Source organism: Diadema antillarum, unplaced genomic scaffold, assembly GCF_040938485.1.
Source record: "Diadema antillarum isolate AM-2024a unplaced genomic scaffold, OU_Dant_1.0 scf00000074, whole genome shotgun sequence".
In the NCBI taxonomy this organism is placed as follows: domain Eukaryota; kingdom Metazoa; phylum Echinodermata; class Echinoidea; order Diadematoida; family Diadematidae; genus Diadema; species Diadema antillarum.
In genome coordinates this window covers 442,490-462,500 of record NW_027270963.1, presented here as the reverse complement: position 1 = coordinate 462,500, position 20,011 = coordinate 442,490, and the positions used below count along the sequence as shown (strand labels likewise).

Below are 20,011 nucleotides of genomic sequence, written 5' to 3'. Positions count from 1 at the left end.
TTGCATCTAAATTGGGATTTTTGTAATTTCTTTTTCCAATTATTTGGTTCATCATTTTTCTTCATAGATGTTCTTTTATTACGAATGTTTTTACAGAAATCAGACAGACTGCATTAGTAAACTCCGAAGTACAAACTTATACAAGCGTTTGTGGATTGAGTGAAAGCAGCAACATTAGTAGAACACATCAGCGAAAGTTTGAGGAAAATCAGACGATCGATGCAAAAGTTATGAATTGTTAAAGTTTTGGTGTTAGAACCGCTGGATGAGGAGACTACTTAAGTTTATGACATCAAGTGTGGACAACAATTATAAAGAAAATATAAAGAAAATTCAACAAGCTTTCATTTTTCTAGCATAATGAAAGAGCACTTGACCAACCGCTTTCAGAAAGCAGGCGGAATGTCGGTATCAAGTTGATGGAAAGTATAATTTTCATGAAAAATGAATTTTTGTGGAATTCCCTTTATATTTTCTTCATATTGTTGTCCACACATGACGTCATAACGTCTAGTAGTCTCCTCGTCCAGCGGTTCCAACACCAAAACTTTGAAAATTCATAACTTTTGCATCGATTGTCCGAGTTTCCTCAAACTTTCACTGATGTGTTCTACTAATGTTGCCGCTTTCACCTAATCCACATTTCACAGTGCTAGGGCAGCTGCATCAGGCGAATCGATGATGAAGAGAATAGCGCCATCTGACGTCAGTGTTGTGTTCAGGAGCTTGTAACCCATGGCAGAGCATTGCCAATGGCAACCAAAAAAAAAAAAAAAATTGTACACTATATTTTGGTATGGATTTTATCTCCAAGCCTACGTCACACCAACCAGAGTATGCAGAGCATTCAGGACATAGAGTTGCATAATACAGCTCTATGTATAATACAGCTCCATGATTCAGGACCATATACATTATCACATTGTTATTTTTAAGGGGCAATGTTACTTACCAATGAAGTACACTGTAATCCTTGCACCGGTATCACCAACTAAAAAAATTATCTTGAGGTGTCTGTGAAACAACAAAAGAAAAATAGGGAAAAACACTTTCCTAGGGAAATCCTAAACATTATTAATTTTGATTGACATTAATTTCCCAGTTGCAAGTATCAAAGCACGTTGTTTATTGGTATTCATTACTTTTTTTTTTTTTGGTACTTTTTTATGAGTAATCTGCAGATGTGAGAGAATATTTGCTCTAAACCCTGTGGACTCAGAAAAAAAAAGAATGTCAACAAACATCTGTCCATTCAGTGTGTGTGTGTGTGTTTTTTTTTTGCGGGGGGTGGGGGGGGGGGGGAGGGGGAGAGGGGGGCTGCATACGTATGTGACTGTCTGTCTGTCAGTCCATATTTTTGTCTATGTGCCAATGTGAGTTAAGATGGGAGTTACGGTGGAAATCAATGCATGGCTAAAATCTAAATTACTGTCAGATGAGAGTAGAGCAGTCGAGTCCGGAGGACCTGATCTCATCTATATGCTGAGGAAACGATGGAGTTCACACTCCTCAACTCAGCTCTACTTTGAAATTCTCCTAGGCCCTGTTTCATAAAGCTGTTGGTAAAGTTACGCATGACTTTATGAATGACTGGAATATGAAGTGTCAATATGTGTGCCCATTTTTTTTTCATCATCTTTTGACAAAGAGTGACTGTATGTCAATATTTCATCTACATCAGGGCAAAAAACACTTTCAACTAAAAACGTACGTTAAAATGTAAGAATAATCATTATCATCTGCAAATTTCAACTTTAGCTTATGATATCAACATATCAACAATAATTAGGAAACCCACTTGGCTTGCCATATTGAAGTCGTTTATAAAGTTGTGTGCAAATTTACAAACAGCTTTATGAAACAAGGCCCTGGTTTGTGAATTTTTCACAATTTCTGGTAGCATTCCACCAATTCCAATGTACCATATTACACACAGAGTTTGAAATGTTGGTATACACTATCAATCAAACAGTATTATGTTATGTATTATTTTGGTATTGATTCACGTTCACTGCAGGAATTCTTTAGTCAATGTTGCATACACGATCTTATGTGATATTATGTAGATAAGTAATGGCTGATAGAGGATGGAACATACAAAATATTCCCTCTGAAATGTTTGAAATGCTGCAGGGAGGTCATTACTATATACATCAGAAAAGTTGAATGATTCATAATCACCTGGTAATCCATAGCATTATAAGCCCTGTGGTTATAAAGAACATTGTGTCCATTTCCAACAACAAGCCTCATTATCTGTTGCATGATATCTCTTTATCAATGCACTTGAAAACACATTCCTTCAAAAACAATAACAACAACAACGACAGCAGCAGCAGCAACAACAACAACAAGAACAAAAACAGAAACAAAAACTCTATTGAGCCTGAAATAGAGATGCAGTTTCATTTTGAGACTTCCTTAAGACTACAATATAGAGCGCATCATGAGCCATATTAGTCATCTGCTCTGAAGCATTGCACAGAATACAAACATTTATTCCATTGAGCAGGTCAAAATCTTCATTGTTCCATTGTTTAGTACCATCAATTGTTTACATGTGTGTGTTTATCCAGTGATGAATATTGGACGATGTTCAGCCCACATGGAAATGCAACAAAATTTCACTGTCACAGGATTAATGTATCTCCAAATGCTGAGGGGAATTTGACTAATTACCACAATATAAAATGCAGAGTGCAAGAGAAAAAACAAAACAAAACTCAGTAAGCAGATATTCTGCAGTGATGATGAAGCAACACACTGATATTTACATTAAAAATAAATATAATGGTATACATATATACACTATAAATATAAATTCTTATAGGCCTACATGTAAATACAGTATATCTTTGAACAGTTTTACATTATTACATTCTATCAATGTACTAAAATAATTCAGTTGCCATTTTCCTAACCCCGCCCCTCCCCCCCCCCAAAAAAAAAAAAGACAAAAAGAGAGATACTTTCTTTTTCGCAGAAGATATCCATGTCCAGTTTGCTTGTTTAAGTAGATAATGGTCTACACCAGTTCATACAACAATGTTTATACATGTATTTGAAAGTCTGCACATCACCAGAGAACAATACACTGTGCACTCAGCAATACAGGACACATCAACACTAAAAAAAGGTAAAGAATAAAAAGAATTAAAAATAAAATCAATGCTGAGATCTGCATGGGGACTTTGACACTTTCTTCATATCTACACAGAGTAGAGCAGGAATGCATTTGTGCACAGTATGATCGATAATCTTTCTTGTTGTTTTCTAACTGTTTACTCATACTGTGTGGTGCACGCAGAATCACAATATAAACTTTACAAGCTACCATGGCAGGTGACATTAACCCGTTGGAGATGAGTCTCGAGAATACTATGGGAAATGTGTGTTATAGCCAAATCAGTTCATCCTCAATGGGTTAAGAAGGCCGCACACAGGAGGTATTTATAAACTTCCTGCACAAAAAGGAACTCATCAAGATAACAGACAGAGAAATATCAATGGGACACTTCCTTGGTGCACTTTAGCCTTTCCTGGGTTAACCCTTCTAAACCAGATAACATCCTGAACTCGGTCCGGGATGGCAGGGCCACGTGGTATGTATGTACCTGCATCCAAAGTAAACAGACTGCAAGACATTGAGGAAGTTGCGCAAAATGGACAGCCAAAGGCTTAACAGCACCATGCACATTTCATCATCTGTCAGTTTGCATCCCTTTAAATCATACTGCATTTCACAATGCTGGGAAAGGTGTAATTATGTATCTAGAGAGAGAGAGAGCATAATTACTTGAAAAACTGATTTTTCTCGCTTCCTCTTTCTGTTTTACTTAATTGGAGCTATGATGTGAGACGCCATACGTTCAGTTTTCATTTCCTCATTCTACACAGTCACATAGTCATCAATTAATGGAAAACAAGCACCAAAGTATTCACGAATTCACAACTACAAAATCTGCAAGTAAGCAAGCGAAAAGGAGCTAACTTACATTGTAGGCAGTGCTTTGTAAAGTGAAAATTTCCATGCAAACCCACTACATGACACCTGTTAATTGTTTATGTCTCACACAGGATTTATGTTGCAGATGATACAATTATGCCCTATGATATAACAAGAGGTTTGATAATGATGATAGAAGTAATCATAGTAATAATGATAACGATAACAACAATAATGATACGGCCTTCTTTATTCAGAGAAGCTATTGCTCCACCAGAGGGCCCTGCCGTTATCATTATCTTATCGTGCAGCTTTGCTAGGTACGAATTATTCATACAACTGGGTTCCGAGGGACGTGGTGAGTAAAAACATCTTATCCAAGGATGTAAATGCTTGACAGGATTGGAACTCGGAACCTCAGACTTAAGGCCAAGTGTCTTATCAACTATGCCACAGTGAATTTCTTACGAAGTGTAGGACTGTGGATTACTGACTGGATCACGTGATATTGTTGCGAATGTTTTGTGGTGCCTAATTTCCACTGAACTATTACTAAAAAGTGCACATGTGAACATGCATTAATGCACATATGGCATTTTGGAGGAGATACACAATGCTTTTCAAACACCAGATCACATGATACTTACTGGACAATAAAGTGACCTGGGGGTGTTTCATGAATGTTTGTCAGTGCTGACAACTTGAATCACCATAGTAACAGTCAGTGACCAGAGCATCTCAGCGAATCAAAACCAAGGATTTTGCTGAAATTGTCAGCGCTGACAAACGTTGATGAAACACCCCCTGAAGTCCCTCAAACCCTGCATCTCACACCTGTCTACACCTGTCTCACACCTGTACTAAATGCAGAAAGTCTTTTTTTTTCAGGTAGTTGCCCGGGCGCAACATGTGTTGCAATTCCCCTGGCTTCACAAACGCACTAATACTTCCACACATGTGTTTCCGGTACACTTAAGTTTGTAGAAAAAGGCGACATGCGATACATTTATTCTGTATTTTCAAGGGTAAGCTGCCTATCCTTAAAACCAACGTTGTTTTTTTTCTTTCTTTTTCCCATAAACCAATGAGACACTGGTGATACAGACATTACACACTCTGTACATGTCTATCTGGAAACTAATTTACGAGACAGTGTTTATGTGTACAAGGCCTGACTCATCTTAACTTCAAACCTTTTTTTTTTTTTTTTACTTCACTTTCTGTTTAGAAATGTATGGACAGCTGCATCATTTCAGTAGACATTGACTTCCTGTGTTGACTTAACAGTCTGTAGTTCACCTCAGCATTGACCAAAGCCATTCTCTGGATTCACTCATCTGGTTTTGAATGAGGCAAGAGAACTCATGAAAGGCACTCCATGGTAAGAGTGTGTCTGTGAATGTGTTTCAGATTGACATATCCAATCTGAAGATAGGTTCAGGCTGAGTGAATTTTGGTCTGATGGCTCATGTAATCCGACTTCTCTGCAGTGCCATGCTACAATACTTTGTACAGAAATAGGGAGCACTGGCATCAACAAAGCTATTTTGTGCCATGCAATATGGTTTAAAATCTAAGAAGACAATTACCTACATCTGTTGATCTACAGATGGTTGAGTGATTTGTCTTCATTCAACTCCAATTTGTCTTTCATTTTGAGGACGTTTGCCTCAGAAGCATGAGGCATGTACAGCTAAATTTCAAACTAGCCTAACAGGATAAACGCGAGGTAAAGTGTCGGTTGCTCATAAATCATGTCAGGCAGTTTACTTTGATTTCCTTGTTTGGGATGGTAAAGTCATGTGTTCTGTGCACTATTTTCAAATACTGATAACTCCTGCATGACAGCGGCAGTCACTGACACAAAGTATGGCAGTCATTCTATAGCAACATGGATGCCATGTAACATGTTGATGATGGCGTACAATGAACTAGTAAGTACTCTGGTTGCAGCTCTTTCCATCTTGAACTTTGCATGCTGGAAGTGCATGCCAGGATGCCAGTAGCCAAAGTCCACATCACGCATCACTTCACAAGCTTCCCGCTGACCAGACGATGAGGTGGCATCATCGCCGATGAGCCAGTCATGTCTCTTCCTGCGTCTTTGGCTTAACTTGCTTGATGCCCTTCCAGTAGTAGAACTTGTCAAAGATGCTCTTGTACTTTTTCACGAACAGCGCCCTCAGTTCCTGATTCTCCAGCACCGTTTGTGTCAGCGGTGTCTGGTTGGCTGCCACGGCTGCCATGTCAAAGACAGGGAACAAACTGCATTGGAAGAAAGGAATAAAGCAATTCTTACATATTTTTTTTCTTTTTATTTACAGATATCATAGAACGGGTATAAATGGTTCCTCCAAAATCAGTGACACAAAGGGGGCAACACTCCATGCAATGGACTAAGTCAAACAACTGTCCAAATTGTTAGAATTTACACATAATATGTATTCACATTACACTTATGAACACAAGGGGAAGAAAAGGCCATGGACACATTTCCACAAACATTCAACAAAGTTGTAGATCAAGGTATTGATCTTCCTAGAATTGCATGTTGTTTAATAGAATAATAAGTAATCATAGCTCTTTCTATTGGTTTTTGCTGTATCCTAGGTGCTCTAAAGCCCGTTTCCCCTTTTTGCGTTACTTTCCTATTATGTGCACTTTGCCACACTGAAAAGTCATCAAAGTTACCAAATTTAGATATTGGTTTATGCAAGGGTTTTTTTTTTCCTTCTCATTGTTGCCACAGAAATTCACATCTAGGTCCATGACCATTTCCCCGACATGGCGTCAAATTATCTATATCCCACATGGTTAAATATCCTTGCATGTGTGATACGACAAAACACGAAGGACAATGAGTACACACACACACAAATACACATATCTCTTTATCTCTATTTTGCTCTCTCCCCCTCCCCCCCCCCCTCTCTCTCTCTCTCTTTCCTAACAGGCCCTCATGCTGCAGAAGCCACTGATACTAAACTCCCTGTGGTGGAAACTGGAAATTTCTAGCAACCAAAAGCAGGGACCCAGCGAAAAGACTGATCAGGACGGGCTGTGACCCTAACGTACCTGCCATTCCCATTGACAGATTTGTTTGAGACAATATACCCCCAAAATGAATGTGTGGATTCAGAGAATGCAAAAAAGAAAAGAAAAGAGGGAGAATACATCTGTGAAGTTCTGCCCCCCCCCCCCAAAAAAAAAAAAAAAACAAAAAAAAAACACCCCCCAAAAAAAAAAAAAAAAACCAAAAAAGCAGTATCTGCATTGCATTATATATTGCATATGCTGCTTCTTTTCCTGGTTGGAAAAGGATTACTAGTATTGGACAATCCATTCCAAAGTTATGAATGTTTACAGTTTTAGTTAAGTCCATGTGCTGTCACTGATGGATGAGAAAGCTACAAAAGTTTGTGATGTCACAGTTACTCAGTGGCATGACATCTAAAGGAATTATCGAGAGAATTCCACACTACTCTCATTTTTCTAGCAATATGAAAAAGCATCTGACTAACCTCTTTTGCAAGGTAGGAGGAATGATGATACCTAAAACATATGTTATTAAAGGACAAGTTCACCTTCATAGACATGTGGGTTGAGTGAATGCTGCAATATTAGTGGAACACATCAATGAGAGTTTGAGGGAAAATCAGACAATCCGTTCAAAAGTTATGAATTTTTGAAGTTTCCGCTCAGTCATGGCTAGATGATAAGACTACTATAGCTTTCAGAAGTCAGGGGGAATAATATTACCCCTAACATAAGTCAGTAACAAGTCGAGGAAATGTGCACTTTATTAAACAAGGAAAAGTAGAAATTATGCGGTGCGTAATATATGTCCCCGCCGGAAGTAGCATTTTGTAACAAAATGTGCAATATAGGTTAAAAATCAAGGTCAAAGGTCAAAGAAGTCAAAGGTCAAAATTCTGTGTAGAAGTTTTGAAGCCCTCACCTAGTGCCATCACATAAAGCAAATGGAATCGAAATTGGGTTAGAAATGGCGAAGGAGTAGCATTTTGTAGCCAATGTACAATATAGGTCAAAAATCAAGGTCAAAGGTCAAAGAAGACAAAGGTCAAAATTCTGTGTAGAAGTTTTGAAGCCCTCACCTAGTGCTATCACATAAAGCAAATGGAATCGAAATCGGGTTAGAAATGGCGAAGGAGTAGCATTTTGTAGCAAAATGCACAATATAGGTCAAAAATCAAGGTCAAAGGTCAAAGAAGTCAAAGGTCAAAATTCTGTGTAGAAGTTTTGAAGCCCTCAACTAGTGCCATCATATAAAGCAAACGGAATCGAAATTGGGTTAGAAATGGCGAAGGAGTAGCATTTTGTAGCAAAATGTACAATATAGGTCAAAGGTCAAGGTCAAAGGTCACAACTGAAATTCTGTGTACAAGTTTTAAAGCTCCCATGTAGTGCTATCATATAAAGCAAACAGAATCAAAATTGGCTCATAAATGACAGAGAAGTAGCAAATTGAACATTTTGATCACACACGGACGCACACACGGACGCACGGACGGACAGACGCACGCACGGACGCACGCACGGACACACACACGTACGGAGCCCGTTTCATAGTCCCCTGCTCGAACTCGTTCGGCGGGGACAAAAAGTCAAGTTTTGTGAAATTTTCTTTTTATTTTCCTTATATCGTTGTATGCAAGTGACATCATACACTGTAGTAGTCTTCTCCCCCAGCAGTGATTGCACAGATATTTTAAAAATTCATAACTTTTGAACGGATTGTCGGATTTTCCCCAAACTTTCACTGATGTGTTCTACTAACATTGTTGCCTTCACTCAACCCACATGTATATGAAGGTGAACTTGTCCTTTAAGGGAAGCTAAACCCAAAGAGAAATGTGGATTGAGTGACAGCAACAATATTAGTATCAACACATCAGTGAAAGTTTGAGGAAAATCGGACAATCGATACAAAAGTTATGAATTTTTAAGTTTTGGTATTGGAATCACTGGATGAGGAGACTACTACAGATTATGGGGTCATGTGGGGACAACAGAAAATATAATGGGAATTCCACAAAAATCCACTTTTCTAGCATAATGAAGGAGCACTTGAATAACTGCTTTCAGAAAGCAGGGGGAATAATTACTATCCTTAACAAGGAAAAGTAGAAATTACGCGGTGCGTAACATATGTCCCCGCCGGAAGTAGCATTTGTAACAAAATGTGCAATATAGGTAAAAAATCAAGGTCAAAGGTCAAAGAAGTCAAAGGTCAAAATTCTGTGTAGAAGTTTTGAAGCCCTCACCTAGTGCCATCACATAAAGCAAATGGAATCGAAATTGGGTTAGAAATGGCGAAGGAGTAGCATTTTGTAGCCAATGTACAATATAGGTCAAAAATCAAGGTCAAAGGTCAAAGAAGACAAAGGTCAAAATTCTGTGTAGAAGTTTTGAAGCCCTCACCTAGTGCTATCACATAAAGCAAACGGAATCGAAATCGGGTTAGAAATGGCGAAGGAGTAGCATTCTGTAGCAAAATGCACAATATAGGTCAAAAATCAAGGTCAAAGGTCAAAGAAGTCAAAGGTCAAAATTCTGTGTAGAAGTTTTGAAGCCCTCACCTAGTGCCATCACATAAAGCAAACGGAATCGAAATCGGGTTAGAAATGGCGAAGGAGTAGCATTTTGTAGCAAAATGTACAATATAGGTCAAAGGTCAAGGTCAAAGGTCACGACTGAAATTCTGTGTAGAAGTTTCAAAGCTCCCATGTAGTGCTATCATATAAAGCAAACAGAATCAAAATTGGCTCATAAATGACAGAGAAGTAGCAAATTGAAGATTTTGATCACACACGGACGCACACACGGACACACGGACACACGGACGGACAGACGGACGGACGGACACACGGACACACACACGTACGGAGCCCGTTTCATAGTCCCCTGCTCGAACTCGTTCGGCGGGGACAACAAATGTATCAAGTTGATGGAATGTGTAATTTTCATGAAATATTATTTTTTGCGGAATTCCCTTTATATTTCTTTATATTGTTGTCCACACATGATGTTATAACCCCTTGTAGTCTCCTCATCCTACAATTCTAACACCAAAACTTTAAAAATCCATAACTTTTGCATCGATTGTCCGATTTTCCTCAAACTTTGTGGTCTACTAATGTAGCTGCTTTCACTCAATCCACATTTCTCTTTGGGTTTTGGTTTCCTTTAATACATCAAGGGAATGTGTGCTTTCCTAAGGTAAAGTGAAATATACTGTGGTACAGGAATTCTTGCCACAGTTCAACTGAAATTCAGCATGTGGGTGTACAGGTGAGTGGGTGCCTGCCACCATGATGATGTTCTGTGGCTGCCAGATTTGAGTCACATGATACTCATGTGTGTGTACGTGTGTGTGTTTGTGCATGTGTGTGTATGTTCCCATGGTCTAGCTTGATTCCATTTAAACCTAAGAGTCAGAAAAAGGGGCAAAAATGCTAAAAAGGGATGGTACAGTTTTGGTTTTGATGGGGCTGCAGGTTTCCAACTTGTGTGTGTGTGTGTGTGTGTGTGTGTGTGTGTGTGTGTGTGTGTGTGTGTGTGTGTGTGTGTTTGTGAGATAATGAGAAACCTCCTATATAAATAAAGAACATGTAATTCTTTGAGGAATTCACTGTTTATTTGATGAAATTGGTCTTGAAATGGCTGAGATATCAACAACAACAAAAATCCTAGTAAAATGTGATGGGCAACGACTTTTACTAGGATCTCTTTGTCTTACGTTGTTTTTGGATATCTCACTCATTTAAAAACCAATTTTCATCACATGAACTTTCAATTACCCTTAGATTTGAATGCTCTTTAACATTTCATATAGTGGTTTCTAAATATCTCAGATAATGTTAAAAGCAGAATCATCACCTCAACCAATACTACACCATCCCTTTAAGGCAGTGTTTTGTGACAAACTGTTGTTGCTGATCCCCAACACGGATGGCCTTCTAGTCTCTCTGATCACACCAAACCACTGCTAGTATTGTAATCATTGCACCACTGTAGTCATTTATTAGTAAAGGCAGATTTGATCACAAACATCACAGCAGCCCTTAGGCAGGGCTCGACACTAACGGTGGCCCGGTGGCCCGGGGCGACCAAAAATGCACGTCGGGCCACCAAAATTTCAGAAATGAAGAATGTGGTGGCCTGATCGCGCCACCAAAAAAGGTCGGATGTTTGCCTTTGGGCCACCAAAAATAAAAGTTAGTGTGGAGCCCTACCTTAAGGTTTGGCTTATTTCACAACACATCCTTCTAAGGGTGACACGCACCCTGTGACTATGAGACTTTGTCACAATTCAAAATTACGCTTGAAACATCACGATTTTCAACATTCAAGTTAATCGTTCCAATAAGGCAAAGGTGGCCTAAACCCCGCTGCACACATAGGAAAGTGGGACAAGGATGGACTAATGGCCAATTCAACAGTATGGCCAGGTACTGTCAAGGGTAAGGGCACATGTAAAGTCAATTTGGGGAGGGTACCACACACACATTCTCTTTTATACTGGTACTTTACTATAGTTAGGTTAGCTAGGCTTAGCTTAGCTTAGCTTAACCTGTTGAGGACGGTTTGATTTTGCTACAACATACATTTCCCATAGACGCTTGCCTGAGTATGCTCGGGACTCGTCCACAACGGGTTAACTTGGGTAACAGGCATGCAGGGTAAAGTCTACCATGCAAAAAATAAAAAAAAAAGAGAGAAAGAAAGAAAAGGAGACTGACAACCAGAAACAGGACATGCCAGATTGCTTTCCCTGCTTCCTGACTGCAATGTTCACTTGATTGGTCACATGACCCAGCCGGGCTAAACAGTATGGCAGGCACGGATTAGGTTGGGGTTCGGGTTCTTGGCATCACTCCAGCAGCCATAGAGGGCACTATGCTTGCCGCAAGGAAACCCAAGGAGTATGGTGCAATAGTAGTTTGCCAGACATGACATCATTTTCCTCTGGCAAACGGCGCACTGTGATTGGCCAAAATTTCTTCAAAGCCATTACCTCATGCCCTTCTTTTGACAGCGGTCGTGCGGCCGACATGTGGGCGGCTGACTATGTTCACATGGATGAATGTGAGCTCAGGCATAGTTTTCTCATCTCCGAGATTTGCCACACGGACTGAATAGAGCATTACTTCAAGAAATTACCAAGACACTGATTAGTCTACCATGTGAGAAAATGTGTAGATTTGTATCTTAATGATTGACATTTCATTGGGCGAGTCATTTCTATTTGCCTTCAGAATGTCAATGGTGGATGCCGAAACACTGCTGATCAATCAGCAAGTGCATAAATCAATGCTACTGATGGCAACCCTGGGGAGTGTGTAGCCCGAGATCTAGAGATCCCTCGGAAAGCTGCACACAGGTCAGAGGAAATATAGTACCCTGATGGCAGACTTGGCCTTAACCCATTGAGGACGAGTCCCGATTATACTCTGCAAGCGTCTATGGGATATGCGTGTTGTAGCAAAATCAAACCGTCCTCAATGGGTTAAGTTGTGAGTGTGGCTGAGAGTGTCATGGTCTATAGGCAATGTAGGTATTTTATGCAGCATAAAATTGAATTCACTTTGTCTTTGTGTATATTCCGCAGAGAATGACAAAATCATGAGGCTTCTTTTCAAAACGTGTACAAATACCTGACATATTATTGCTGCATGATATGAATGTACTGTAGATGTTCTGAACAGTACACACGAATATTTCAGAACAATCTGAATCTTTGAGGAAAGTGGCATAAAACATGACTTGTCTACTTTTTATGTAGCTCCTGTCTCAAATGCTGGAAGTGGTGTATGGCTGAAATGAAGACTAAACTAAAAGATGACAATGACTAAAGTATGCCTTAAAGAGAACCTTTGAAAATTTTGGAGGATGACAATTCCGTCAACTTGCACAGAGTACCCTCAATCACGTGAAACATATCACTCACTTTGGTCTCCTTGTGAAGTCATAGACGCGGAATTCCGTTTGGTGCTCCTTGTTCGGATGCTGTCCTAGGACAATGCGATTAGTCACTGCTATTGTCTGCTCTTTCGCCAGCCCTTCTTGTGTGCACATGTTGACAAAGGAATACAAAACCAGCTCTACCCATTTCTCTTTGGTTTGCACAATAGGGTCTGAAAAAATAAGAAAGAAAGAAATGTACATAACATATGTCGGAAATATACAAGAAGAGAAACATAATTGAATAAAATCATTCCTCATATCATTCACAGAGAAAAACAATATACCGTCTCAATTTCAATGTGAGAGGAAAAAATCTGAGCATGGTGTAGCAAGAACCGTCAAGAAACTGGCAACATGAGGTTGAATCGTATTCCAGATATTGTCTCTTTTCTCTCCTCCGGCGCTTTAATTAGTAAGATGTCAAGCACACCATCACTCTTACCCTTCAACTTATATATTTTTCTTTCTCATGTTGTCATAATTTTGTTGGTACACACGTGTAGAAGGAGGATTACCCCCATCTCTTTCTCTCAAGGAAAAAATCACGAGACACCCATGGAGTTGAAAGTTGCAGGGAAACAATTTGCTATTTTGACAGTCAGAAGTTCAGATTTGGGGTCAGGGTTTAGAGAGGCAGTTCAAAAACATGAGAAAATTTTAGTTCAGACCAAACACTGTTCATCTGATCTACGGCATGGTCTATGGTATTTTGTGGAAGGATTTACGTTATTGGATTCACTGTCATTCTCTCTACAGCATGTGAACTTTGCAAACTATCATGCAAATATGAACACAAGCATTACAATAGCTCCCCCCCCCTTTAAAAAAAATAATAATAATGAGAGGAAAGCATCAGGTTAATCCCATTGTCTTTCTGAATAGCTGTGGAGTTTCCATTATGGTGCTTCGTCCCTGTGTGTGTTTTCATTTTATCATTCATTCCAGGTATTTCCTGATATCCTCCATTAGTATCTGGAAACCACATTTAAACAAACAATCCCTTGATTACAGACATGCCATAAAGTAAAATCACCCTCGCTTCTCGCTACATTGATGGTTCTGTCACCTTTGCATTCTAAGTTTAATCAAACTGTTGTTCATAAAAAATAAAAATAAAAACTATTCAAAAAATAGCTCTATGAAAAAATCTTGACAGGTACCTCTTCACTGGGTCTCAATGTAATTTCATTTGATCCCACTGGGTAATAAAATGTATGGATAAACAATGAGTTTATATGCAATTTTGAAAGCTGAGATTAGATGAAAAGTTGTCACATACAATGTCACACCCAGGACATTAAATCATTGAGAAAATTTGATATCTGAAGTTCTGACATCTTCCTGTAATTCAGATTGGTATAGTAAAGTAAGCTACCGATTTTCAAACAGTTGTAAATAATCATATCTTTGGTGATCATTGGGTCATAAATGTCTGATTATGTATTGGACGTATAATACAAACTTTCATTCAAAGATATCCCCCCGTTTTGATTAAACTCTTTTATCTATTTATTAATTTATCATGATCTATCTATCTTAGATCTATCTATCTATTTATTTATCTATTCATTTTTTATTTATCTATTTATTCATTTATTTATTTATTTATTCATTTATTTATTTATGTATCTATTTATTTATTCATTCATTTATTCACTTTTATTTATTCATTTTTTTTTTTGCAAAATGATAGTTGAGATATCAGGCAGCGAGGAAGTGAAAAAGGCAGGCATTTGAGAGATCGTTACAAAACAAATTTTCAGGAAGGGATGTTTATCTTCCTTTCTTTTTCTTTTCCTAAAGACACTTTTCTTTTTCCTATAAAGCTTTCAAGAAATTGAGCAGCTGTTGACCTTTCAATCATAACTACTGGTGGTAAAGTGATATTTACTAAAATTTAGCATCAAGAAGGGCATGACACTCCTTCTTACAGCTGCCACAGATAAAACAAGAGGTCAAGGGTTTAAAGGGGAAGGCTAGTAACTGATCAGTGGGAATCAGTGGGAATGCTGGAGGATGATTGTTCCAATTCCTTGTGGGCTTCATTTAAGAGTACATTTGTTGTGTGAAAATTATTTGCTTCAGAATGATCTCATATTCAAGTAATGTGCAGTTTAATGTTTCCAGGTTAGCGTGCCTGGTCAGTGACGGGGCATTAATCTGCACATTACTTGAATATGAGACCGTTCTGAAGCAAATAATTTTCACACAACAGTAGATATATAATGTACTCTTACATGAATCCCACAAGGATTAGAACAATCATCCCTCAGCATTCCCACTGATTCCCACTGATCGGTTACTAGCCATCCCCTTTAATATTCATCTACTTAAAAAAACAATAGCAAACAAACAAAGCAAAACAAAACTGAGACTAGGCATCACGTTTTCGCATTACAATGTTAAACGTCGAGTATGTTAGGATGATGTTGACCTAAGACCTACTATGCAAAAGCAGAAATTCAGATTTTCAAATAATTTTATGCTTGAAATCCATTAAAAAAAGCATGGCTATGAACAGAAGGAATATTACGAAGTCACAGTCATCTGCGATCGTGTTTGTTTGTTTTTTTCTATTGCAGCAGATGTAAATTGCAGTGCACTCCCATGAAGAATTTTTGTTACAACAAGGTAAAAAGTCCCCAAATTATCACTGATATATCGTTCTGTACTTTGTTTGGCTATAACAACATTTCAATATAACATTATAATATAACAATATAACACTGCCGGTGTTGAGGGCTTTATTATAATGTGAGTTGCCTGTAGATGCTATGCTGATATTGGAAAGCCAACCAGCTGCTAGCATCATCCAACTTTGATCTTTGACTAACTTTTGGTTTCAGCCAGTGGGCACGTGGCCTCCACATGGTCCTGCCTCTCCAAGGTGGTGCACACGTCCTGCGTGCAGTCCCACGTCGACATGAGCGTGCTGTCCTCCGCCCCACTCTCTGGCCTGCCGGGGATCCAGATGAAGTCCGGCTTGATGATGCTCTTGCACTCCAGCACACGCCTGAGCCGCTGGACAGGAACCGAGCTGAGAAACGTGTAGACGGTGCAGTGGGCAGGTATCACACCGCAGATGTCCTCCGCTACCGTCGCCAGCTGTGATGGCAGGACGCAGAGGAAGAGGAGGTGGACAGAGGAGGCCACCTTGGCATTGTTGTACATGCACTCCATCCCTTTCTTCTTAAAGTGGGCTAGACAAGTGCAGAGAAAAAAAAACCCAGAAAGGTGTTCTTGTTGGCATTTTGTTTTCCACTGAACTGGATATTCTTTTCTTTCCCTTTTCTACTGTTTTCTATAATAGCAAACAGTAAATCAAACCCTAAAAAGCCAGAATGTACATTGAACAAGCACATGCCTTATTGAGTATGCAGATGAATTGTAAAAGGGAATCTTTTGTTTACAGCACTTCCTAGTCTTGAACAGCAGGCTGGGTTCCCAATTTGTATTTCAAGTACGCCGACTTTACCATTTTAATTCTTACGATGTAATACCTTGTATTTTCCCCTCTGTAAATAATCTTGCAAACAAGGAAAACCTACCTTTTTTGCAAGAACCAAGTCATATCCTCAGGACCAATCCTTATTTTCAAGACATCCCTTCCATCATGGCACATTGAAAGATTGATTAGTCAATCAAAAAGTCTTCAAAGTTGCAAGACATGCAATCTCTTTCAAACATACAGTATACAAGGTGTGCAATGCCCCAATAGCCATGCTAATTGAAATTGATGATTGCTTTGTCACTGTCTTTGAAAGTTTGACATAGTTTCTTATTTTAACCCAGTGATATGATAGAAACTTACCTAATGTTTCAGGCCTTCTGGTTGATATTTGTATCTCATGGGGAAGCACATCTGAATATGTAATGAGAGCATTCACCAGATGGCTGCCCATCCGACCACAGCCAATGATGCCAACCCTCACTGGGTCTCGAGGAGGAGCTTTCTGGAGGAATTTTGAGGTTTTTGATTGCTGGGGGCTCTTCAATTCAAGAATTGTTTGCCTGGAAAGAGAGATTTAAAAAAAAAAAGACAAATCAAAGTCTTCAACAACAACTAAAAAAGTTACAGTGTACATCCTTGTCAATAGGAGACTAGTTACCATCATGAACTAAACTCAAATACCCACATACGGCAGTGCGTGTGATACTTGATTTGTTGCATCACTAATCATCCTAGCTCTAAACTTTGCATAAAACTACCAATGCTACTGCAGCTTGCAACATTCCTTTGGCAGCAATAAAAAAAAGGTGCTGAATTCAGACTAGTCACTTAGGACAGAGGAAAATTTAAAAGAGGAGCTCTCCTCCATGTTCACGTTGATTAACACTTACCCTTTAAAAAAAAAATGTGTCAAATACACAAAATAGCGAAAGTTGGGTTTTGTCAAAGAAAGAATAGTAGGACGCAAAGGAATTTCACATCTCACGTTTATGATTATGAATTACTGTTTATGACTATGAATTTATTTTACTAATAGATCCACATGCTTTGCAAGTGAGATTAAAGCCCTAAAAGACAGATTGAGTAAACTAAAAATTGTAATCAGTTGCCATTTAAGAGGGTCTATTAGCATTTATATACACAGATATAGACTTTTCACACATGTAATGGCATAATATACATGTAGTTCCTATGTACAGTTAATTGCAACCAGCCCAAACGCGAAGCAGTATATCTGTGTACAAGGAGAGCCCTAAGGTTACAAGAAGCGCCCGGGGGTTAATGTACAGTGTATAAACTTTTAATGGGAGAACACACTAGAACCCTCTGCCAATATTAGTAGGACTGTTCAAACTCTGGCTAACCCAAGTGGTCTGTTGTTACAGGTGTTACTCTGACTAAATGGAGATACTTTATATACAATGTAGGTCTAGGATTTCCTAGCCTCTGGCTCTGCCAATGTTAACAACATTGTCTACAAGTATACACTTTGTAGCTGGGTGTCTAACACATTGACACCCTGTTTTTTCTATCAATAGATACTTAAAATATCTCACAATTTGCCTGAAATTTTACTCACATGTAAAGAAAATACTTTGAATTCACAAGCGCGCATTAAAAATGCAATTTGCGGTACAAGATAACTGCTTCGAACGCATACATTGTTATTTTGACGCACACAGTTGTGCCATAGTTTTGAAACCAACACCCCTACTCTCTACTGAAAATACCTGTGAAATGCACGTAATGCTTTTCCAATGTGCATCCATAATCTACGGTATCATTGTTTTACTGCTGATCTTGTTTATTATAGTTTTGTTTTTTTCAGTAAATGAGTAATTTCGGCATCATCGAATCCCCAGTGTAGTGCCAGTGAAGAATGCAAAACCACTGCGCGAAGTCTCATGCGTGAAAGTTCGTTCTTTACATGCAATGCTATATAATGTAAATAGAGGGGTGTCGGTTTCAATGTACATACAGTGTCGATGTGTTGGACACCTACTAGACCAATAGATTCTATACAACCTAGTTTACCTCTCTACCAAAGAGTAAAATACCAAATATGCCGCAGGGTGCCTATTTCTGGCAGGGGCACTTTCATTCATCAATATGAGCTGTGACTAAACTTTAAGGCGACTCTGACATGACTGCAACTGTCTGTGAGTATAAAATTAGGGGCTATAACAATTCTAACGTTAGATGTCCAGAATCGGGTAGGAATAGACACCTAACGTTACTTGTTACGAATGAGTGCGAGTGTGATCGATATGAAGCCAGCCATAGCCATAAAATTTGTGCCAATCGCCGAACAAAGCATATTCTAATAAAACCTTTGAGAGAAAAAGGTTAACTGAGATTTTAGATTGATTTAAACTAGAGCCCTAACGTTAGTTTTACTAGGTAAAATTTATAGACGTGTATTGTTAGAACCCTCTCCCCTGAGAGGCTGAGCTGTGACTGTGTATCTTCTATTTAACAATTACAGACCGAGTTCATTTTTTCTTCTGCAAACTTATGACAGACTTGGAACTTCTAATAGAAGTCAAAGGGGAACTCAAGAGTCTGTCTGAAAGAGTTAAATATGACCTAGACACGTCTATTACATGTGAATGTAAGACTACTGGCAAGACACCCTACTTTACCAACACTCACTTGATAACAATAACGTAAATTTATACATACGGGACTACGATACATCTGCTCAACTCACCTCGCTTCATTCAAAACTGCGACAAAATATGCCGCTTGGGCGCATGCTGTCACAGTTACTGCATGCGACCTTTTACGAAGCAGTAAATAAGGGCCTTGTTCATCTTTGGGGATAGCAGTTTCAAACTGTAAAGATGGTAAATCTTTTGTAATATCATTCAGCTTCCCCACAGAACCAACATCCAAAACAGACGCCATTTCGGTTTCCAAGCAATAACAGTGCGCGCGCCGTCAGAGCCCTTCATTGCATGCATGCTGTAATGAAAGGCTCTGACATCGTGAGTACGCGTACGGGTACGTCTGGATCTGGATCTGGATCTGGATCTGGATGTTTACGATGCAGGGCCCTACTGGGCATAACGCATCGGATGAGAGAGGGCGCAGAGGTGATTAGAAAGTTCTATCAATGGCCTTTTTGAATGAGGCGATTGATGGCGAGTTAATAGTGGCGTCACTCAGGTGGTTCCACTCGATGACAGTAGACGGGAAGAATGAGTTTCTGAATTGTTCTGTTTGTGCTCTTATTTGATTAAAGCACTTACTGTTATTTGTCACTTGTCTGTCCAAGATATTTACAGTATCGCAGTTTGTGAATTGCTTAACACGGATACGTCGTCTAAGTTTTTTAGGTTGAGCAAAGGTTTGAATTGGGAGAGCTGGCACCAGCCCCCCGACCACTTTGAAGAAGAGGGTGAGCTTGAGATTCCTTCTTCTTTCCTTCAGGCTTGGGAGACAAAGTTCAGCCAGCTTGTTTGTGATAAAGCCGTCATCTCTGGACACGTAATCCCCTGTTATGAATCGGACAGCTCTTCGTTGGACACTTTCAAGTCTGTTTATGTCCTTTTGTAGATATGGGTCCCAGGCAGTGGCACCGTACTCAAGGAGTGATCTAACGAGTGAAGTATAGGCAGTTCGCT

General features: G+C 39.2%; 1 protein-coding gene across 1 annotated transcript; it reads right to left on the bottom strand.

The window, feature by feature from the left end:
- Positions 1–6,030: 6,030 nt before the first annotated feature.
- Positions 6,031–19,298, bottom strand: LOC139717271 (NADP-dependent oxidoreductase domain-containing protein 1-like). The gene is made up of 5 exons (XM_071628765.1): positions 19,096–19,298; positions 16,746–16,945; positions 15,769–16,134; positions 12,918–13,104; positions 6,031–6,211 (listed from the first exon to the last, which is right to left on the bottom strand). Exons 1-5 carry the CDS (start codon positions 19,290–19,292, stop codon positions 6,031–6,033), a joined length of 1,131 nt encoding a protein of 376 aa, XP_071484866.1. The 5' UTR covers positions 19,293–19,298.
- Positions 19,299–20,011: the final 713 nt, after the last annotated feature.